Source organism: Panthera leo, chromosome C2 (genome assembly GCF_018350215.1).
Source record: "Panthera leo isolate Ple1 chromosome C2, P.leo_Ple1_pat1.1, whole genome shotgun sequence".
Taxonomy (NCBI): domain Eukaryota; kingdom Metazoa; phylum Chordata; class Mammalia; order Carnivora; family Felidae; genus Panthera; species Panthera leo.
The window spans coordinates 65,290,439-65,310,693 of NC_056687.1; the positions used below are offsets into that span (position 1 = coordinate 65,290,439).

At 42.3% G+C, this 20,255-nt stretch overlaps 1 protein-coding gene across 6 annotated transcripts in view; it reads left to right on the forward strand.

The window, feature by feature from the left end:
- Positions 1-1,401: 1,401 nt before the first annotated feature.
- The window catches only part of LOC122229424 (protein ADP-ribosylarginine hydrolase), a 37,680-nt gene continuing 18,826 nt past the window's right edge, over positions 1,402-20,255 (forward strand). For 4 of the 6 annotated variants that reach the window (XM_042954511.1, XM_042954513.1, XM_042954514.1 and 1 more), the window contains exons 1-6: positions 1,402-1,663; positions 2,515-2,614; positions 3,783-4,108; positions 5,162-5,522; positions 15,182-15,294; positions 19,849-20,050. In XM_042954511.1, the coding sequence (XP_042810445.1) occupies positions 3,796-4,108; positions 5,162-5,522; positions 15,182-15,294; positions 19,849-20,050 (989 nt within the window). In that variant the 5' untranslated portion in view covers positions 1,402-1,663; positions 2,515-2,614; positions 3,783-3,795. Of the gene's footprint in view, positions 1,822-2,514; positions 2,615-3,782; positions 4,109-5,161; positions 5,523-6,915; positions 9,754-15,181; positions 15,295-19,848; positions 20,051-20,255 lie in introns of those variants that run through there. The other 2 variants (XM_042954512.1, XM_042954516.1) reach the window with 2 other exon arrangements.

A 20,255-nucleotide genomic window follows, 5' to 3' on the forward strand; every position in this document is an offset into this window, starting at 1 on the left:
ATGCTAAAGAAGGCACTACATAAATCAACCACAGTAAAAAAAAAAAAAAAAATGTAATTTCAGCAGGGATGGAGCTAATAAAGTATGGGGATTGGTAACAACAGGGTGGTGAAGGATGACAACACTATGCCTCAGAGGTCCTGCACAAACCTCCACCTGCAGCCATTCAGTAGCATGAATGAGTCAGTAGTCTATCTAAGTGATAGCAAGGTCCACAGGCATCATAAAGTAAAAGGAAACTAATGGCTAAGAACACCACCAGTTATTATTTATATTCAAGCCAAAGACACACTTTCTCATGGATTTTTACGGAAAGAGCACTGTGTAATATGCAGAATATTTATGAACAGACATCTTAAACTGAAATAGTTATGAGTTTGATAGGGATGCTTATTAAAAATGTCCTCACTAGGAAACTTTCTCTGACTACATCTTCAGAGGTTGAGTGAGTTGATTTTTGTAAAGGATCAAAAAGTCACTTTGGCTAACGGTGGAGGTAGAGGTGGGGGTTTGACTGGAAAAGGGCACAAGGGGACTCTATGGAGTAATGAAAATATTCTGTATCTTGATTATGGTTATAAATATAAACTCATTGAACAGCACACCAAATAAGTGCATTTCACTACATGTAAATTGTATCTCAGTTGAAAACAAAAATTCTCAGACTTAGTCTGGGTAGTTATAGCCAGAAAGATATAGCATAGAAAATTAAAGACATAGCAAATTAAAATTTTGGTGTATAGACTTCATACATATGGTGATTCTAATTCTTTACAAAAGTGACATTAATTTATTCAAACAAAAATACTGTTAGTTTTTCTTTGCTTTTATTTACTATCAGGATTCAAAACTTCTAAACTGCTACCAAATAAATGATGAATTTACATTAACTTAATCCTGGGGCACCTGCGTAGCTCAGTACCTTGAGCATCTATCTGACTTTGGCTCAGGTCATGATCTCACAGTTGGGTTCATGAGTTCAAACCCCACATCCCACTGCTCAGAGACTGCTTGGGATCCGCTGTCCCCTTTCTCTCTGCCCTTCCCCCTGTTGCGCTTTCTCAAAAAAAAAAAAAAAAAAAAAAAATCTAAAAAATTATAAAAAATATAAAAATAAAATTAATCCTTACAACCACCATAAGAAGTAGATGCTATTATTTTCCTGTTTTATGGGATGGGCTCAGAACCCCGACAAAAGCCTTGAACTCCGTACCCTTTCCCCAGTATTTGGTCACACACTGGCTCACCAGAACCCAGAACAGCTGGTCAGAGGAAAGGCCGAAGCGTCATTAAGGGGCTACAGGTGAGTTATGGACACTCGGATTGAGAGTCTGGCTCCCTGAGCCCTGACATTCCGAAATGCCAGGCTCTACCCAGCCCTGTCCCCAGCCCAGGTAGCCAGTGACGCAGGTCCCATTGCCCCTGTTCGGGCGCAGAAGGCCACAGCGCTGCGGGGAAGGCGAGGAGCTGTTGTCCACGGTCTGTTGAACCTGCGCGCGGTTCCCTAGCGCGGCTGCGCGGCTCCGCCCTTGAGCTGGGCGCTCCGCTCGGGGTGGGCCGTGAGTCACCACACACCGGATGCAGCCAGGCCTTCCGCGTACCCTGAACTCTCGGCGCTCGGCCCCTCCCTGGTCCCGCGCGTGTTTCAGTACTCGGCGATCAGGTACTCCTCCCCGCCGTCCTCCAGCACCTCAGCCGGCGCCCTCCTCCTGGCAGTGCCCGGGCCTGCCTGCCCTGGGTCCTCCAACTCGTCCTCGGGGACGAGGACCCGCAAGTCCAGCCCAGCGTTCCAAGAGCGCTCGCCTCTCCGGCGGTGAGCAGGTGCCCACCCCGCCCCCCTGCCTGGGCGTTTCTCACCCTCCTCCCCACCAAAATAAGTAAATAAAACGAAATCAAAAAGGGGAAGACTGCCAGGAAGAAGATGTGCACAGACCGTAGTTTTGAATTTATTCGAATTTATAGTTTGGGGGCGAAGAATGTAAATGGCAGTAGAGTTTAAGGACTAACTGTGTTCTGAAAGCAGGAGGGTGACATGTAAATGTTAACATGTACATGTACATGTTAACATTTCCAAGGAAAGAGATGGTCATCGATCCCCCCGCCCCCCAGCTTGCAACGCACAAAAACACACATTCACAAAAAAACACACATTCGGGTGGAGCTAGAAGGAATTGCAGAAAAGAAGCTGAGAGCATACCGGGCATTCAAATGTGGTCCTCAAAAGCCAACTAAGCTTAGTCTCTGAAGGTCTCAGCGCAAGATGGGACCCTCCACTCTCCTATTTACTGATGGGAAAGTTGAGGTCCAGAGTGGGTGGTTTGTCCACAGTGATGCACCTGATTCTTGGCAGAGCCAGACCCAGGAGCCTGAACTCCAGTTCCTAGGCATCGTTTATAAATAATAAAATATGTAAATAACATTTTATAAATACCCTTTGTGAGTCGAGAAACTCAGCAAGATCCGTAACTCGGTTTTGGTATGCTCAACCCATCTTCATTATTTACTCTTCTCCAGGTGCTTGCCAGCCTGCATTCCCTGGCCCACAGCAGTGCAACTGAAAGGGGACTCCTGGAAGTCCTAGGACTTGAACATAACCCTGAGTAAAAGGTTTTAGGTAAGTGGAGGGGAGGAAGGGCGTGGTGGGTTCCAGGAAAGAGCTTGAACTGAGGGGGAAGTTAGCAAGCCCAACTGCAGCTAGGCACTTTTAAAAGTGCCTGGCCTATGCGAGTGAAGTAGGTGGATAGAGTAGGGGCAGATGGTGAAGGACTTTGAACATGAATGCTGCAGGCGATACGATACAACCAGAAATTGGAAATGCAACTACAGGGAAACCAGCACTTCACCAGGGATTAGATCCATGGAGGGAATCTGAGATCCCAAGACTGTTTAAGTCAAATCATTTAGCAGGAAGACAAAATTAAAATATTGCTGTTGAAAGGAACGTGGTGGGGAGAAAGTATTCTAGTTGAATAACAGAAAAATCTTTTCCCCTGGTTGCATACGAATAATAAAAATGGTGCTTACTATGTGGTAAACACTGTTGTAGGTGCTTTACAAAAATTTATTTACTTCTCGCAATAAACTGGTGAGGTTGTTACTATTTTTGTCACCATTTTAGAGATGTGGAGGCTGAGGCACAAAAAGGTTGCCCAAGGTAAGTAGATCTGTGTTGAGGCAGAGTGGCCTAGAACCAGAAGATTTGGGTCTCAGTGCCTCCATTCACTGGTTGTGTCAATTTACCATCTCTGAGCCTCAGTTTTCTTATCTGTGAAATATATACACTAATCCCTGCCTACTACTGAGGTAGAGAATATGCAGGTGCTTTGCAAACTGTGCATTGTGATGCCAGTGGAAAGTACTATTATTTAATAAAGGAGGGATGCACTTCCAAGGCCAAATCCCAACTAAAAAGAAAATGACAAGCTTGGTTTGACTTGCAGAATTTAATGGGCTTGCCACTCAAAGAGAGGCAAAGATGGAATCAGTTAAAATCGTTGGCTGTGGAGTCAGATGGACCTAAGCTGGAATCCCAGTCCTGCCACCTATTAGCTTTGTGACCTAAGACAAGGCACATAACGTCTCTGATACTGTGTTATCTTGATGATCCTCAATTTACTCACGTATAAAATGGGTCTAATACATTCCTCATAGAGCAGTTGTATTACATGAGATGCACTTAATACAATGCCTACAATTAGTAAGTGCTCAATACAATGTAGAGGGGCCCATTATTTTTTCCAATTCTTTTTCCTCATCCTCTGTATATCTTAATATTCCCCCAGACACCGCCTCATCATGTGTGAGGGACTGATGGAGAGGTATGTGGCTGCCATGGTGCTGAGCGCAGCTGGAGATGCCTTAGGGTACTTCAATGGGAAGTGGGAGTTTCTTCGGGATGGAGAAAAGATTCACCAGCAGCTGGCCCAGCTTGGTGGGTTGGACACCGTAGATGTGGAGAGGTGGAGAGTCAGCGATGACACAGTAATGCACCTGGCCACGGCAGAAGCTCTTGTGGAAGCTGGGAAAATCTTGGATTTGGCTCACCTATATTCCCTACTTGCTAAGCATTACCAAGACTGCATGGGAGACATGGATGGCCGAGCACCAGGTGAGTGCAGCCACTGGAGGTCCTGGCGGTGGAGAATAAAGCAGCCCCAAGGCAGTCATTTAAAATGTTGATTGAGATGTAAACATCAAGAAGACAGTTATATTTTGTAGTTGTGACAAAGATAGAAACAACCCAGATGTTCTTTAATTTATTTATCTGTAGTGACACATTCACAGCCTTTTAAAATAATGCAGATAAATATCTACTGATATGGAAAGATATATTAAGTTTAAAAAAAAAAAAAGGATTACAAAACACATAGGGCATCCAAAGGCTCGTTGCTCCTTTTCCGAGGCCTGGTGCTCCTCACTCTAGAATCCGCAACCTCTTTCTGACATTCAGGATCTCTAATCCTCAGGTTCCATTGGGTTCTTTAAAGGCTTGGGCTTGGAGTCTGATGGTTTTTATGGGGCCACTGATTAGCTGGTTATGTGATTTTGAGCAAGGTTCTTAATTAAGCTCTGAGCCTCAGCTTATTTATTCATTTTTTTAAAATATTAATTTATTTTGAGAGAGAGAGAAAGAGAGCACATGTACATGTGCAAGCTGGGGAGGAGGAGGAGGAGGAGGAGAGAGAGAGAGAGAGAGAGAGAGAGAGAGAGAGAGAGAATCCCAAGTAGGCTCCACGCTGGCAAAGCAGAGCCCAACATAGGGCTCAATGTAACGAACCGTGAGATCGTGGCCTGAGCTGAAATCAAGAATTAGATGCTTAACCGACTGAGCCACCTAGGGGATCCCTTTGCTTATTAATTTAAACAAGACAATAATATGTTAAACCTACCTTTTTGAGTTATTGTGATGTCTCAGTAATAACTGATAAAGACTCCAAGACTCTATATGAATCTGATTCTTTCCTAATAATCATACTAAGGGTTGTACGGAGAGTAAAGGACAGTGTTGGCTTGGGGTTTGGAGTTTGGGAGCGTTCATCATCATACTTTTTTGGCTTTCCCTTTCCATCAAAGAAACTTAGAGACTGATCTTGGTTCTGTCTTCCTGCCAGGGCCTTTGCTTTGGTTACACTGACCCTCTGCTCTACCTGACTCTTCCCAGGGGGTGCTTCAGTGCAGAATGCCATGCTACTGGAGCCAGACAAGGCCAATGGCTGGAGGATTCCCTTTAACAAGCACGAGGGCGGCTGCGGGGCTGCCATGCGTGCTATGTGCATCGGTCTCAGGTTCCCCCACCACAGACAGCTGGACACGCTGATCCAGGTGAGCATCGAGAGTGGCAGGATGACCCATCACCACCCTACAGGCTACCTGGGAGCTCTTGTTTCTGCTCTTTTTACAGCCTATGCTGTGAACAACAAGCCTCCCAGGCAGTGGGGAAAAGAAATGATGGAGGTGCTACCAGAAGCTAAAAAGTACATTATCCAATCAGGCTACTTTTTGGAGAAGAATCTTCAACACTGGTGAGTTGGTAGGCGCCCGCTCCTGCTAGAAAATGATTGCATCTGTGTGTGCACAGGCATGCACACGTGTGCCTAGAATTCATAGATCAAAGCACCATCGTGCTTCTCACCATCTAGTTTTGCTGTCTGCTGGGTTCAGCACCCCCAACTCCAGCCCACCTGCTAAGGATTTCAAGTTCAGTGCCAGCAGTGGTTGCCACCAAGTAGCCAGGTGAAGACGTCAATGAGTAGTTACACCTGTGGTGCTTCCCTGTTGTATAGGGATCCTATTTTGTATTCCACCTTTCTATAGTTTTTTGGCTATCCTATACTGCTATGAACTTCCCTGCTTATTTCCTGGAACTTGTTTATTCAGTGTTGTCTTGACACACAATATTTTGAAATCTTTGGTTAGAGTGCCCAAGAGATAGGCTTTTTTCACCAGCTAATTAATAAGGGGTAAGCCACAATTTCCCTTTTTTGTGAGTTCACGTCACATCACCTTTCTTAGAATAAAAATATCCAGAAACTTTCTGCTGAAATCACTTAATGGTCATGATGTTCCAAAGTTCTATCTTAAAAAAAAAACACAATAGAAGTATGTAAGGAAATGATGTGTTAATTAGCCTGACTATAGTAATCTTTTTTACTGTGTATCAGTATATTAAATCATCATGTTGTATACTTTAAATATATACAAGATTTCTTAAGAAAATAAAGTAAAATAAATAAGTTCCACCCTTGAAAGGTGACCCTTGACATTATTCTCAATTCAGGAAAAATAGACCTTTATTTCTCACCTTTACCTTGCTATATATCTTCTTTATTCAGCAACAGCTATCAATGCCTTGTTTATATTAATCCTTGGCAAAAATTTATTGAATGAATGCCACTTAGAGCTCATTTTTATTTTTTTAAAATGTTTATTTATGTATTTTGAGACCGAGGGTGGGGGGGGAGGGGAGAGAGAGAGGAGAGAGACTCTTGATGTGGGACTCAATCTCACAAACCATGAGATTATGACCTGAGCCAAAATCAAGGCTCAACTGACTGAGCCATCCAAGTGCCCCTCCTTTGATTTTTAAAGCATTTCTTAAAAAGTTTATTTCTTTTGAGAGAGAGAGGGAAAGAGAGAATCCCAAGCAGGCTCTACACCATTAGTGCAGAGCCCAGTGTGGAGCCTGAACTCATGGAACCATGAGATCATGACCTGAGCCAAAACCAGGAGTCGGACCCTTAACTGACTGAGCCACCCAGGCATCCCTCATTTTGATTATTTAATACAATTTTGATATTAGTACAAGAAGTTGAAGTCATCTTGGAATTTTCCCTATTCATACATTTATCTGCTACCTTTCCTTATGGTTTTCAAATTTATTTTTTCAATTGACTGTAGAATTTTTCCTTCCTACAGGTCCTACTTCCAAGACCAATGGGAAAAATACCTAAAACTTAGAGGGATTTTGGATGGCAAATCAGCCCCTACCTTCCCCAAGCCCTTTGATGTGAAGGAGAGGGATCAGTTCTATACCTCCGTGAGCTACTCTGGCTGGGGTGGCAGCAGTGGACACGATGCCCCCATGATTGCTTATGATGCCATCCTGGCTGCAGGAGACTCCTGGAAGGAGCTTGCCCATCGAGCCTTTTTCCATGGTGGAGACAGTGATTCTACAGCTGCTATTGCTGGCTGCTGGTGGGGAGTTATGTATGGTTTTAAAGGAGTGAGTCCCTCCAACTATGAGAAACTAGAATACAGAAACCGGCTGGAAAAGACAGCCAGGGCTTTGTATTCTCTTGGGTCAAAGGAAGATACTGTAGTTACCCTTTAGAGAGATGTGACATCATTTCTCGTGGTTTCTCCTCTTATGTAGTCCAGTTTCTTTTCATTTTTTCCAAAGTCAAGAGTTTTAACCTTGTACCCCAGGAATTTTGAGGTAATATATCCCTTGAGCACCTGAAGCTTGTCTTTCCAAATTCATCCTGTCCCCCCTGACTCTGTCCCTCTTTCTGTCCTTTATCTCAGTTGATAGAAGTCAGTATCTCCCCAAGCTAGAAGTCTCATGGCCCCATATTTGAGTCTTCATTTTCATCATCTAATCTTTCACTAAGTTTTTTCTGTGTGTTTCAGGTTGAGTTCTCCAAAAGTGGACTTTGAGACAAAGATTCAATAACAAGTAGTTTATTTGGGAGGTGATTCCAGGAAGCCCTGGTAGGAAAATGGGAAGTGAGACAGGGAGGAGAAGGGAGGGAAGCCAGCACAAGGTGTGATGAGCAGGTCAGCACTCTGGCCAGTTGGGACTAGTCCATCTGGGTTCTCTGTAAGGCACTCCTCAAGAGTTGTCCCACCCAAGGGGCAAGCAAACCTGGGGTGTCCATCCGTCACCTTCCATTTGGCATTGGTTGAGGACCACTCCTAGGGACACTAACTCCCTGGTACTTCTTGGCCTGTCTTTTGTGCAAGCCAGACACAAATGTCTTCAGGCAAAGACTCAGAGGTGCTTGCAATGGCAAGCTGTACGGTGCATGGGAAGAGTGAAGGAGGTATGTGGGGTCCCAATAGCATCTGCCAGATGGTCTGCCTCCTAAATGTCCTTCACATCTGTTACTCTTTTACTTTCTTGCACCAGTATTTTTCAGTTGGATTTCTGCAGTCCAGGCTACTCAAGTCTGGGGAGATGCTGCTCCAAGCTGTACTCTGTACTTTGCTGGCCATGACACTTAACGAATTGCCAGTTTTGTTGTTTTCTCTTGGCTTGTCTTTACTTTCCTCTAGACACAACCTAGCAAAGTGCCTGGGAACATGGGAGGTACTTGATCAGTATATATTAAATGAATGTTGTTAATTACCTCCTGTCTGGTCCCTTAATTCCAGTCTTGCCTTCCTCCTTGCCCTCCAGAGTTATCTTTACATATCAGTCATGCTGAACTTCTAATCATGTTCCAATGAATACTCACCCCCTTTCTCCATTTCTTAATGCTCTTCCCTCTCCTTTTCCACCTGGTAGATGCTTACTCATCCTTCAAGCCCCAGCTCAGGTAGAACCTTCTGGGTGAAACTTGCTGTGATTATTCGGGCACTTGGCCACTTTCTCCTCATATACCCACAGCCTTCTGTCTCCAGGCTTGTCACCACACTGGTCCTGTTGAGTGGTGATTGGGTGTCTTCTGAGGACAAACTCAGGTTCCTTATGAGGAATTATCTTATTCTCTTTGTGGCCTGTCTGCTGGCCCATGAGAGACATTCAATAAATAGGAGGTTCATCAAATTGTGTTGATGTGAATGCTTTCAACATGCAGTTCCACATCTGTTTCAGACACATCTGTTCAGACACCTGCTACTTCACGGTTGCCCAGAGTGACCTGTGATGCACTGTGAGAGACGAAGAGTCTGATGCTTTAACCATGCACATGTGCTGACCTACACAGCTCTGTATTTGAAGCAGGACTCAAGCAAGGACATGGAATTTATTATCCTTTTATACATAAAGGGAGAAGGAAATTCCTAAGTTCATTTTCTGTCTCAAAAAACTCTCACACGTATTTATATATTTCAGAAAACAAACACGTTTTATATATTACAAAAGCAAAAACAGGTTCTTTGGTAAGGCAAGCAATTGGAGTTGCAGACGTTCAAACATGCTGGGCTACAATTCACAGAACACTGTCATACGTCTTAAATTCAGATGTCTTAAAAGACTCCTTTGTATAAATATTCTGAGCACAGTTTTAGAATAATAGAAAACACATACAAGATTTATACAAGACATACAACATTTATACAAGATTCCTGAGCAGAATATTAAGGTGACCCTCATGACTGCTTTCAATTTCCCAGTTGGTAAGAACTGACTTTATAGCACAGAATAGTGTGTGCCTTTCTGCAGATGTAAGACAAGAGGAAACATTTCTCCTGGTTGTTCTGAAGTGTCTTTTTCCAGTAGTTAGGAGCCTAGAATAGAACACTAGAGTTCTATTAGCACTGGCCAAACAGTAGACCTGCTTAAATCTTACAGTATAGAAAAGAGCAGAAGAGCATTTTAACAAGTGGAATCTGAGGCATGACCTGTTTTACCTCTGTAGCTAGTTTGGTAAGTCATCTGAATTTAGTAAGAAGCAAACATGATTTTATTTTTCTCCAACTACTGCCTTCACAGTACTGTGTGGAAGCTGCTTTTCCTGTCCCTTAGAATATCACATTGTTTTTGGTCCTTTGTTGGGGGTGGGGGTGGGGAGTGTATTAAAAACCCAGTCCAGGGGTGCCTGGGTGGCTTAATCAGTTAAGCTTCTAGCTCATGATTTTGGCTTAGTTCATGATCTCACAGTTTGTGAGCTGACAGTGTGGAGCCTGCTTGGGAGTCTCTCTCTCCCTCTCTCTGCCCCTCCCCAGCTCGCTCTCTCTCTCCCTCTCTCTCTCTCTCTCAAAATAAATAAATAAACTTAAAAAAAAAACAAAATCAGTCCAGTATTTTTTTTTAATTTCAACTTTATTGAGGCATAATTGACATAAATGATTGTAAGATATTTAAAGTGTACATCGTGGTGATTTGATACACATTTATATTGTGAAAGGATTCCTCCCATCTAGTTAATTAACACACCTATCACTGCACATATTTATATTTGGGGGTGGAGTGCGTGGTGAGAACATTTAAGGTCTATTTTCTTAGCAAATTTCAAGTATACTATACAGTGTTATCCACCGTAGTCACCATGTTTCACCTCATATCTTCAGACCTTCTTCATCTTACAGCTGAAAGTTTGTACCTTTTTACCAACCTCTGTCTATTTCCCCACCTCCCAGCCTCTGGCAACCACTTTCCTACTCTGTTTCTAGGAGTTTGACCTTTTTTAAAGATTCCACATATAAGTGATACCATGCAGTATTTGTCTTTTCTGTCTGTTTGGCTTAGCATAATGCCCTAAATGAAGCCCATCCCTGTTATCACAAATGGCTGGATTTCCTTCTTTCTCATGGTTGAATGATATCCCATTGTGTGTATGCATATACCCCATCTTCTTTATCCATTCTTCTGTTGATGGACACTTAGGTTGTTTTCATATCTTGGCTATCATGGATAATGCTGTAGTGACACGGGAGTGCAGACCCTTTGGGGCCCTGTTTTCATTTCCTTTGGATTTATACCCAGAAGTGGGAATCCCAGCCCAGTTTAATCAATTCTAAAACTTCCATGTCATGCCCTCCATGCTCCCCACCTCCATCAGCCCTGGGCCCAAGGGACTTGGAGGAAAAAAGGGGACATTCTTCCCCTCTCTCTTCTGAGGCTCCTTGCTCCTCTCAGATGTTGCCCTGAGACCATTCTCATTGGTGGAGCACTAGTAGGAAAGGCTCAAGACAGCTGTCTTCTGAGGAGTCCCCTCAGCCCAAGGGAAACTCATCCTTCCTGCTCATGTCCAGCAGTGGGAGTGCAGGCTTCCCACCTGTTGCTGTCTTACATTTCACCCATCCCTCTTAAATAGGCCTTGAGAGATCCAACTTGGAAATAGATACCCATGCCCCCTTGATATGGTCACCTTCAATCTCAACTGGTAGGCTCTCACTGGTTGTGGAGGGTAAGAAAGAGCAGCACCTCCCCTCCTCTTTCAAGAAGGTAAGAGAGAACCCCCACAGAACTTGACTCTCTATTTTCCATTCAAATCACTGGCTTCCATTGGAGGGGAGGTGGGGAAGAGAGGTCTGATAACAGCAGTTCTGTTACCTTCTCCTGTATCCTACTGGGATTTGTCTTTCCAAGTCCTTCCAGTCCCTTTAGAATACAGTGGAAGAGGTGGGGGAGAGGGGTAGGAGGGCAAGGACTTAGCATTTGTTATTCCCCAGGTAGGACTTCAGCCACAACTGGAGACAGCAGAGAAGGACTTTAGAGATCCTGCTATGTTTGTTTGAGACAATCTGTCTTCATCACAGGCGCACTTCAAAAAGAGTTCAGACTTTCATACTCTTTCTTCTCAAACCTCAAAATCTCCTCTTCAAACTTTACTCTCAACTGGCAACCTTGCTTGCTATTTCTCTGAGAAAAGAGAAGCAACCAGAGAACAATTACACACTCCCCTCACCACCTCTGCCCACCACCTGCATCTGGCTCAGGGTGTCTACCTTTGCTCCTACTGTGAATGCCAGGTGCCAGTGTGTGTGTGTGTGTGTGTGTAGAAGAAGGGAGGAGGAGAATAGAGGAAAGAGATAACGTAATTATATGCATGATGTTGCAGTAAATTTTAAAAAAATGACCTGAGGGGCGCCTGGGCGGCTCAGTCAGTTAAGTGTCTGACTCTTGATTTTGGCTCAGGTCATGATCTCACAGTTCGTGAGCTGGAGCCCCATGTGGGGTGTGGAACCTGCTTGGGATTCTCTCTCCCTCTCCCTCCACACCTCCCCCACTTGCATGCTCTATCTCTGTCTCTCTCTAAAAACATGATCTAGCACACAGTATGAATTTATTAGGCTTATCAAATTAATATGTGTGTACTAAAAAAGAGAAAAAAACATGTGTAACATTACAGGGATTAATTATATGTTTTTGACCTGCTATATAATGGTGCTTCATTTGCTTTGTTTGTTACCTAAGATTGCTAGATGTTATCTAGAAGTCTAGAAGTCTTGGCAATATTTTTTGTAAGAGCTGCAAAATTAGCATTGGCCACATCCACCCTCCTCCAGGCTTCTTCAGCCACCATATTCTCCATTTACTCCCCTCTATACCTCTCCAGGGCAAGTAAATGTGCTTTTTGTTTTGTTTTGTTTTGTTTTTTAAACAGCCACAGAGCTACTGAGAGTGAGGGGGAAGGAATAGAGATTCTGATGATTTCACAACTAACCAGCCTACTGGATCAGCTCCTCATGGGATGGCTGCTGGTGTCTGGTTAGGGATCCAGGGGTCAACAAGATAGGGCATAGTGGGGAGCCTTCCCATCATTTTCCATTTTGGGAGTTTGGGGGTTAGGAGAAGTGACACCTGGGGTATCCATTTGGAGAAGGAAAAAGAAGAGGAGGAAGAAAGAGTTACCAAGTGTCAGGTAGTTTATTACAGCCCATTAGCAGATGAAGAAATTGGGCTCAGAGAAGCTTCCATTTGTCCAAAGTCACATGTCTAGGGTGAGAAGGAGCCGGGGTTTAAACCCAAGCCACGTGTCTCCAATCCTATCATACTGCAACTGTTAGCTGTAGTTAGAAAGTTTTCCTTAGACAAGGCCAAAATGTAACCCAAGAGTTACATGGTGATGGCAGAAGCCTGTGCCCTCTCTTCACCTTCTCACAACTATGAGGGGAAGTCAGGGAGAAAGCTCGTTGAGGCTTGAGATCCACATTTGGGTGCAGGGGTAGGGAGGGGCAGAGCAGAGCTCAGGTCAGACTGTGAAATGGACAGAGTCTTCACTCTCCCCTCAGCTTCCCTGCCCTCCTTAGAGAGCCTCCTCTTCCTCTGACACCAAGGAGACCCCATCCAATGCCTGGGCTGTGATTGGGACTCCTCTCTCTACATTGTGCTTGGTTGCACCCATCCCATTTAAGGTTCCTACTTCCCTTTTTTTTTTTTTTTTTGGTCTCATTGTCATCATCTGTAGCAGCTGGGTGTTGTCCGGAAAGTGCTGTCTCTCAGGGTCTCTGGGCCTGGAGCCCATGGACTCCAGTTTCCCTGGATGATGCTGAGGCAGGTGGTCCTGCACACAGGAGAACTCCAGCAGAACTACTTGAAGAGTACTGTACTAGATGACGAAGGGGAAAGGGAAGGTGCTCTCTAAGTGTCAGCTGTATTAATGCCACCCACAAGGAATACTGTGCTGGAATGACTGGAGTAGCTAGCTTGGTGTGCCAGCTCTGGCTGTGGTGTGAGCGGCTATGAAAATGCAGCCCTCAATCTCTGGCCCCAGGGACCCTGACTGATTCATGGTCCCAGTTGCGGCCTTTTTGGATCTATCCTCATCTGTGTACTGAGACTGACCCCAGCTAGTGACTGAACAGGGTGGAGATGCTAATCAGGTTCATTACTGTAAGACAGGACTTCGTTAATAAGAAACTTCAGCTTGGGGCCCCAGGATGGTTCAGGTCGGTTAAGCGGTTAAGTGTCCGACTCTGGGTTTGGCTCAGGTCATGATCTTGCGGTTCAAGCCCCACCTCCGGCTTTGTGCTGACGGTGCAGAGCCTGCCTCGGGTTCTTCCCCTCTCCCTCTTTCTCTGCCCCTCCCTGCTCATGCTTTCTCTCTCTCAAAATAAATGAATAAACTTAAGAAAAAAAATCCTTAAAAACAACAACAACAACAACAACAACAACAACAACAACAACAACTTCGGCTTGAACATTCCCCATTGCCCTTGCCAGAACATTCCAGGAACTGTGAGGCAGTCCAAGACTTTTCCTATGTCATCCATTTCCTTTCCCCTCTTCACAGGTGTCAAACTTGCATCATGGTCTAAAGACTGTCTCTGCCTTCTTCAGCCTCCCTTATTCCTCACAGGTGTTATCTCCGGTAAATTTCTTGCCCATCTAGCCCCATCTTGGTGTCTCTTCTCGAGGAGCCAGACTACCACACCTGGCGTGGTCTGTGACACCAGAGCAGACTTCAGTAGTGCCCTATTTATCGCTCCTCTTCTTCCTGGTGGCAGCAGTGCTCGAGTAGTGGGATCATGTGCACCAGGGGAAGCAAGGGCTTCCCTCCAAAATCATTTTATCCTCATCTTGGGCAGACCTGGCACAGCCATGATGACACAGCACCAAGGTTTCCTTGGGGACTGTTACTTTCTGGTGCACAGGTGCGGAGCATGGCCTCTGGGATTAGTTCGTCCCAACTCTACATGACCTTGTGCAAGTTACTTAGCCTCTCTATGCTCTAAGGCTGTACACACCTCACAGAGCTATTGTCCAGAAAGTGTGATAGTGCCCTACTGGCAGGTTCCACCTCGTAGCAGTACGCTGCAGTTTAAGGAGTGCTGGGCAAGTACCTTGCCTTCCCCTTTCCCCTGACCTGCCCAGAACTAGCTCTCTGTGGTTTCTGCCACTCTTTTGGGTGAAGAGGCCATGTGGTGTGCTGGAAACGCCCTGGTTACAGGCCAGTGCAGCCACGTCTAACAACAGGGTTGCAACGGGTCACTTTCTTTGTCTACTGTTCAGTTTCTTCATTCTTTATTTGTAAGAAGATGAACGTCTCTTTGAAAGGAAGGTACTGTCAGAGGCAAACTTCATATTTTTCCACTCTTTCTGTTAAATATACGCTAAACACATATTATTGGTCCAGTTCTATTCTAGGCCCTGGGGATTCAAAATGAAAGGAGAAGGTCTTTGCCCTCAAGTTGCTCAGAGTCTTCCTAGGGAGATAAACATGTCCACGATGATTCTGTGGGTTTTGTCATCACCTAGAGATAAAAGACTTCTGCCTGGGTTTTTACTAACATTTTATAATAGGAAGTGGGAGAGGGGCAGGAAATCATTTCCTGATGATGTTTGGCTCAGAGAGGAAGGACAATGTGTTTCAATGTCCCCTGCCTAAAAAACGAAGTGTATTTATTTTCATTGGGAAGAAGAAACCAAAAAACTGTGGAGGTTAGACAAATAGGGAGAGTTTATTTTTCTTCTAACAGGTCATGAGGCCAGTTAATGATCAGCGAGACTCAAGTGAGTGTTGGGTATCCAAAACTTTGAGAGACGGGCTTCTGTGATCTCTTTTGGCATTAGGGGTCGGCTTCACTCCAGCTCTGAGACCTCCAGCTCAGCAATGCCCCCAGGCCTAGGGGACAAAAGCTTCTGTTCGTGGGGACTCCTTTTGTGGCTCAGCATTGGAAGTGCAGGTAATTCGGGGGCTCGGGCCTTAGGTGGAATTTCTTTCAGTCAGTGCTTCTATTTCTTAAACCAATTACTTATATAGTGCTAACATTTGGAGGGTCCCCTAAAAGCCTTCTCTTCTCTTGAGATGAATTTAGAAGAGGGAGGGAAAAAAACCTACAATCATAAAGGGACTGGTAACGACCAGGATACTTTCTCAAGTCCCCTAAAACCTGCATTAATCCTTTCACCGGCACAAGACTATAAGAAAATAACATTGCATCAATTCCAAAATATGACTTACATTCACCCTATAAATATCCACTGTACCAAGATATATTTAATTTTAAATTAAAAATTTCCAGACTAACCAAGATTTTGCCACTGAGAATGGTGGATGTCCTTGCTAATCCACTACCCAACATTTTTGATAGATGTGGGAAATGTTGCCTGCAAAGAAGTTACAACTATTTATTAATACGTGAGCATGGCTGGTTCCCCACCTCTCTGCCAATACTTCACAGTATCAAACATTTTTCATATTGTCAACCTGATGGAAAAAATAGTATTACATTGTTGTCTTAATTCTTATTTCTTATTATGATTTGTGCTTCCAGTGTCTTGTTTAAGCAATCATACTATAAAGGCAATTTTTCATATTTTCTTCTAAGCCCTAATGGCTAGCCCAATCAGACTAAGATCACTAGGGACAAATCCTTTAATCGTGGTGTATTTTTAAATATAATACTGAATTTTATTTTGCCAAAATTTATTTTTACTTTTGTATATATTTATATATTATTTTGATTATATGTCCATAGAACATTTACCTATCATTTTCTTTTCTTGCATTACCCTTGTCCAGCTAATACTAAGATTATTATAACCTCATGAAATAAGTGTCTATTCTATAAACAGTTTATATAAGATAAAGACTATTTGTACCTTAAAGCAGTGCAGTTCTCAGATAAAACCATCTAGCTCTAGTATACTTTAGAGTCAGAAAGACTCTTGATTACCAATTTAATGTTTTGATGCTAGTTTTATTTGGGCTTACTATTTCTTCTTGAGTCAGTTTCACTAAATTGGATTTTTCTAGAAAATTATCCATTTCTTCTAAGTTTTCCAATGCATTTGGGAATTTTAAAAAATATCTTTTTATCCTTGACATTCTGGTGTTATACTATAATGTGCCTACTGTAGATTTATTTTTTTTATCTCACTCATTACCCTGAGTACAAATTTTGATTGGAGAAATCATATCTTCTTTAGTTGTGGAAAATTCTAAATAATTATCTTTTCAAACTAGTGCTTCTTCTCCCATTCACTTCCTTTAGAGAACAGCTACAAGGTAAAAATAGAATCTTTCCATCTATTGTCTGTACTTTTTGACTATACTTCCATATTAAAATTTTCTTTTACTTCTGTCCTAAACATTACAGTATTGATTCCCTTTTTATTTCAATGGTTATCTTTTTCATTTCTAATTTCCTAACTAGGTTTTTTCTATAAATCTTATTTTATTATTTATTTGTGTTTTTATTTCATAATTTCATATGCTCTGTCTTTATTTTTATCCTTGTGGGTTCTCAGCATATTTATTTAAAAGTCTATGTCAAAGGCTTTTAAAAACTTATTTCACCTGGAATGAATTCATGATCCACTTATTGGCTTTATTGACTATCTTTGTAAACATTTGATTTCTGTATAAATTTAGATATTTTGTTTGCAGGCTTTTTTTTAAAGAAAACTCGCTATTGAAGTACAACATATATACAGACAAGCGCACAGATTATTAATACACAGATTAATGAATTTTCACAGTGAATTTACTCACCTGTGTAACCATCATCCAAATCAAGAAATAAAACATTACCAGGTTCTTAAAACCCATTCCACATATCCCCTCTTAATCACTACCACCCCAAAGATAACTATTATCTTGACTTCTAACACAATAGGTTAGTTTTATTTCAGTGTCAATGAGAAGTTTGTTTATGGCCTTCCCCATCTCTACCCCCCACCCCCAGTCCTTCCCATCTTTAGACTCTCTCCTCCATTTGGAGGGGGGGAGGGGGGTTGTCTCAGTTCTTCTTAGTGAGGCCTTGTCTTTCCATCCTGCCTTCCTAAATAAACCTATAGCCCAAGGTAAAAAGTCAATAGCTACTTTTTTGTTGTATTGCTTTTGTTTTTAGCTTCCTTTATGGAGTTGGAGAGCTTCGCCTGGTGCTGACCTTCCACAAAGCACTGACACAAAGCACTACTGGACCCCCCTTACCTCACAGAGCTGAATCCTCACAACCACTGTCTTCTCCCAGAACAGGAACCCAGCACCATATTGCAATTCTGTTCTTGTTCTTGCCCACAGAGATATAATCTTCATATTTGAGATCATCTATGTCTTTCTTCTCTTTTGATATTCATCTATGATTAGTCTTTGGTTGGAAAGGTGGTTAGGGAGAGGGGATATTGGAGTATGATTCACTGTGCCACCTTCCATACTCTCGAATGATAGAAAGTTTTATTATGTATCTGCAAATATTGTCAATTTTCTCTCCTCCTTTTCAAACTTTGTAACTTTGATTCCATTTTATTGTCTTGTTTCCCTGGCTTGGACTAGAACTTCCAGTACAATATTTCATAGAAGCACTGATAGTAGACATTCTCATTTGTTTCCAGTTCTAAATGGAATGCTTCTAATGTTTCGCCTATAAGTATGGTCATCAGATAGGCTCTTGGATAATGGTTTTTCTTAGGTTAAGAAGTGTTGGATATTAAATTTTATTGTGCTTCTTTCTTCTCCATCTATTGATTTGAGCATATGGGTTTTTCTCTTTAATTTTTCATATGTGAAGTACATTAATATATCTTCTAATGTTAAGCCATCTTTTCATATCTTGGATTAAACCCTGCTTGGCCATGATGTATTTTTTATGCATATTATCTTTGATGGGCTTAGATTTGCTGGTAATTTATCCAGGGTCTTTATGTCTGTGTTTAATAGTGAAATTGGCCTTTTGTTTTCTTTTCTCCTTCTATCCTTGTCCAATTTGGATATCTTGGTTATTTTCATAGAATGAATTTAGATTATCCCCCTTTTCTATTCTCTGGAACAGTAATAGGAATTGAAGGAATGATAGAATTTTTCTGGAAAACTGTCTGGCCTGGTAGAGGTTTTTTGATGAATAAATCAAAAATTACTGTTTCAATTCCCTCATGCTACTGTTTTACACTTGACTTTCTATTTTTTCTTTTTGACTAAGTTTCAGTAAGTTATATTTTCTAGGAAATTGTCTATTTTCTAGGCAAATACCTGTAATTTTAATTTTGGGTGGGTATAAACATGCTCTTTAATAGTTTTTTTTAAAAAAGTCTACTATATATCCCTTTTTATTCTCTATATTGTTTACTTGTGACTTCCCTCTTTTTGTCTTACTCTGTCTTACCAATCAAAAGTACAACTAGTTTATTATTATTTTCAAAGAAGTAGCTTTTCATGTTTATTATGTGTGGCATACCCTATTCTGGGAGTAGAGTGAACAAAATGGATAAAAATCTCTGCCTTCTTTGAAAGTATATCCTAATATAGGAAAATCAGTAAGCAATAAATTTAATAATAAACTAGTAAATTCCATAGGAGATTAGAAGGTGATGATTGCTATAAAAGGAAATAGATTAAGATGACAAAAATTGAGAGAACAAGGGTGAGGAGCACAGGCAGGTGGCAATTTAAAGTAGTTACACTTGACAAGCAAAGCCTCGGAAGAGAAGAGGGTGTTAGCCATGTGGATGTCTGTGGAAAAGGCACTCCAGGCAGAAGGGATGGCTGGTGCAAAGACCCTCAGGTGGTCTAGGCCTGTGTAGAGTGAGGAAGAGTTGGGAAGACACGTGGCCAGAATGGAGGAAGGAATAGTCAGACAGGCAAAGCTTTCCCGGAGCTCATGGTTTAGACCATTTGGGGCTTTAGTCCAATGTTAGGACTTCAGGTTTCATTCTGAGGGAAATGCCCTCTTTTGCACAGAGGTGTGACATTATTTGACTTATTTTTTGGCTTGCAGTTGACTGTCTACTTCATGTGTCTTCACATTGTCTTTCCTCTGTGTCTGTGTCCAAATTTATTCTTATAAGGACACCAGCCATACAGGATTAGGACCCACCCTATTGGCTTCATTTTAGCATAAATACCTCTATTTATTTAACATAAAGACTCTATCTCCAAATACAGTCACATTCTGAGGTCCTGGGAGTTAGGACTTCAACATATGGATTTATGGTTGGGGGGGGTTACTCAATTTATCTCATGACAATATCCACTTCACCATGGCTTTTAATCTTCTCTAGTTGAGTAATATTCATATCCTTTTCTGGCAATGTATCTTTAGACATGAAAACTATTCACAGATTTTGGTTACAGAAGTGATGTCTTTAATAAATGAGTCTGAATATTGTACTAGCTGATTTATAATAAATGCTGGTAAGCCCCTGTTTGTCTCTTCCTCTCAAGAACAATTGTCTTCCTTCTAAGAATAGATGACCTCACCTTGAATCTTTCTTTTTTTTCTTTTTGTTTTTTCCTCCAGGAGACGCACCTCCTATCCCACAGACAAAGTGCACTGACTTCCAGAATGCTAATCTTCTCCAAGGCACCAATCTCAAAGTCCAGTTTCTCCTCTTCACCCCTTTGGATCCTAGCTGTGGTCAGCTAGTGCAGGAAAGTAGTGACATCCAAAAGTCTGGGTTCAATGCCTCTCTGGGAACTAAACTAATCATCCATGGATTCAGGTGGGAGCAATCAACCAATAGGATCATCTTCACTAAGAACTAGAGAGTGACCATAAGGCCACAGGAAGTTAATGGGGACCAAGGCGAGAGATGGATTTACTGGAAGTCACATGTTTTATCTCTCACCTCCTGCTGTCTTTGAAGGTTTCTTATATCAACATGAATACACATTATGTTGTTTATTCCTGTTGGTCATGTATATTAG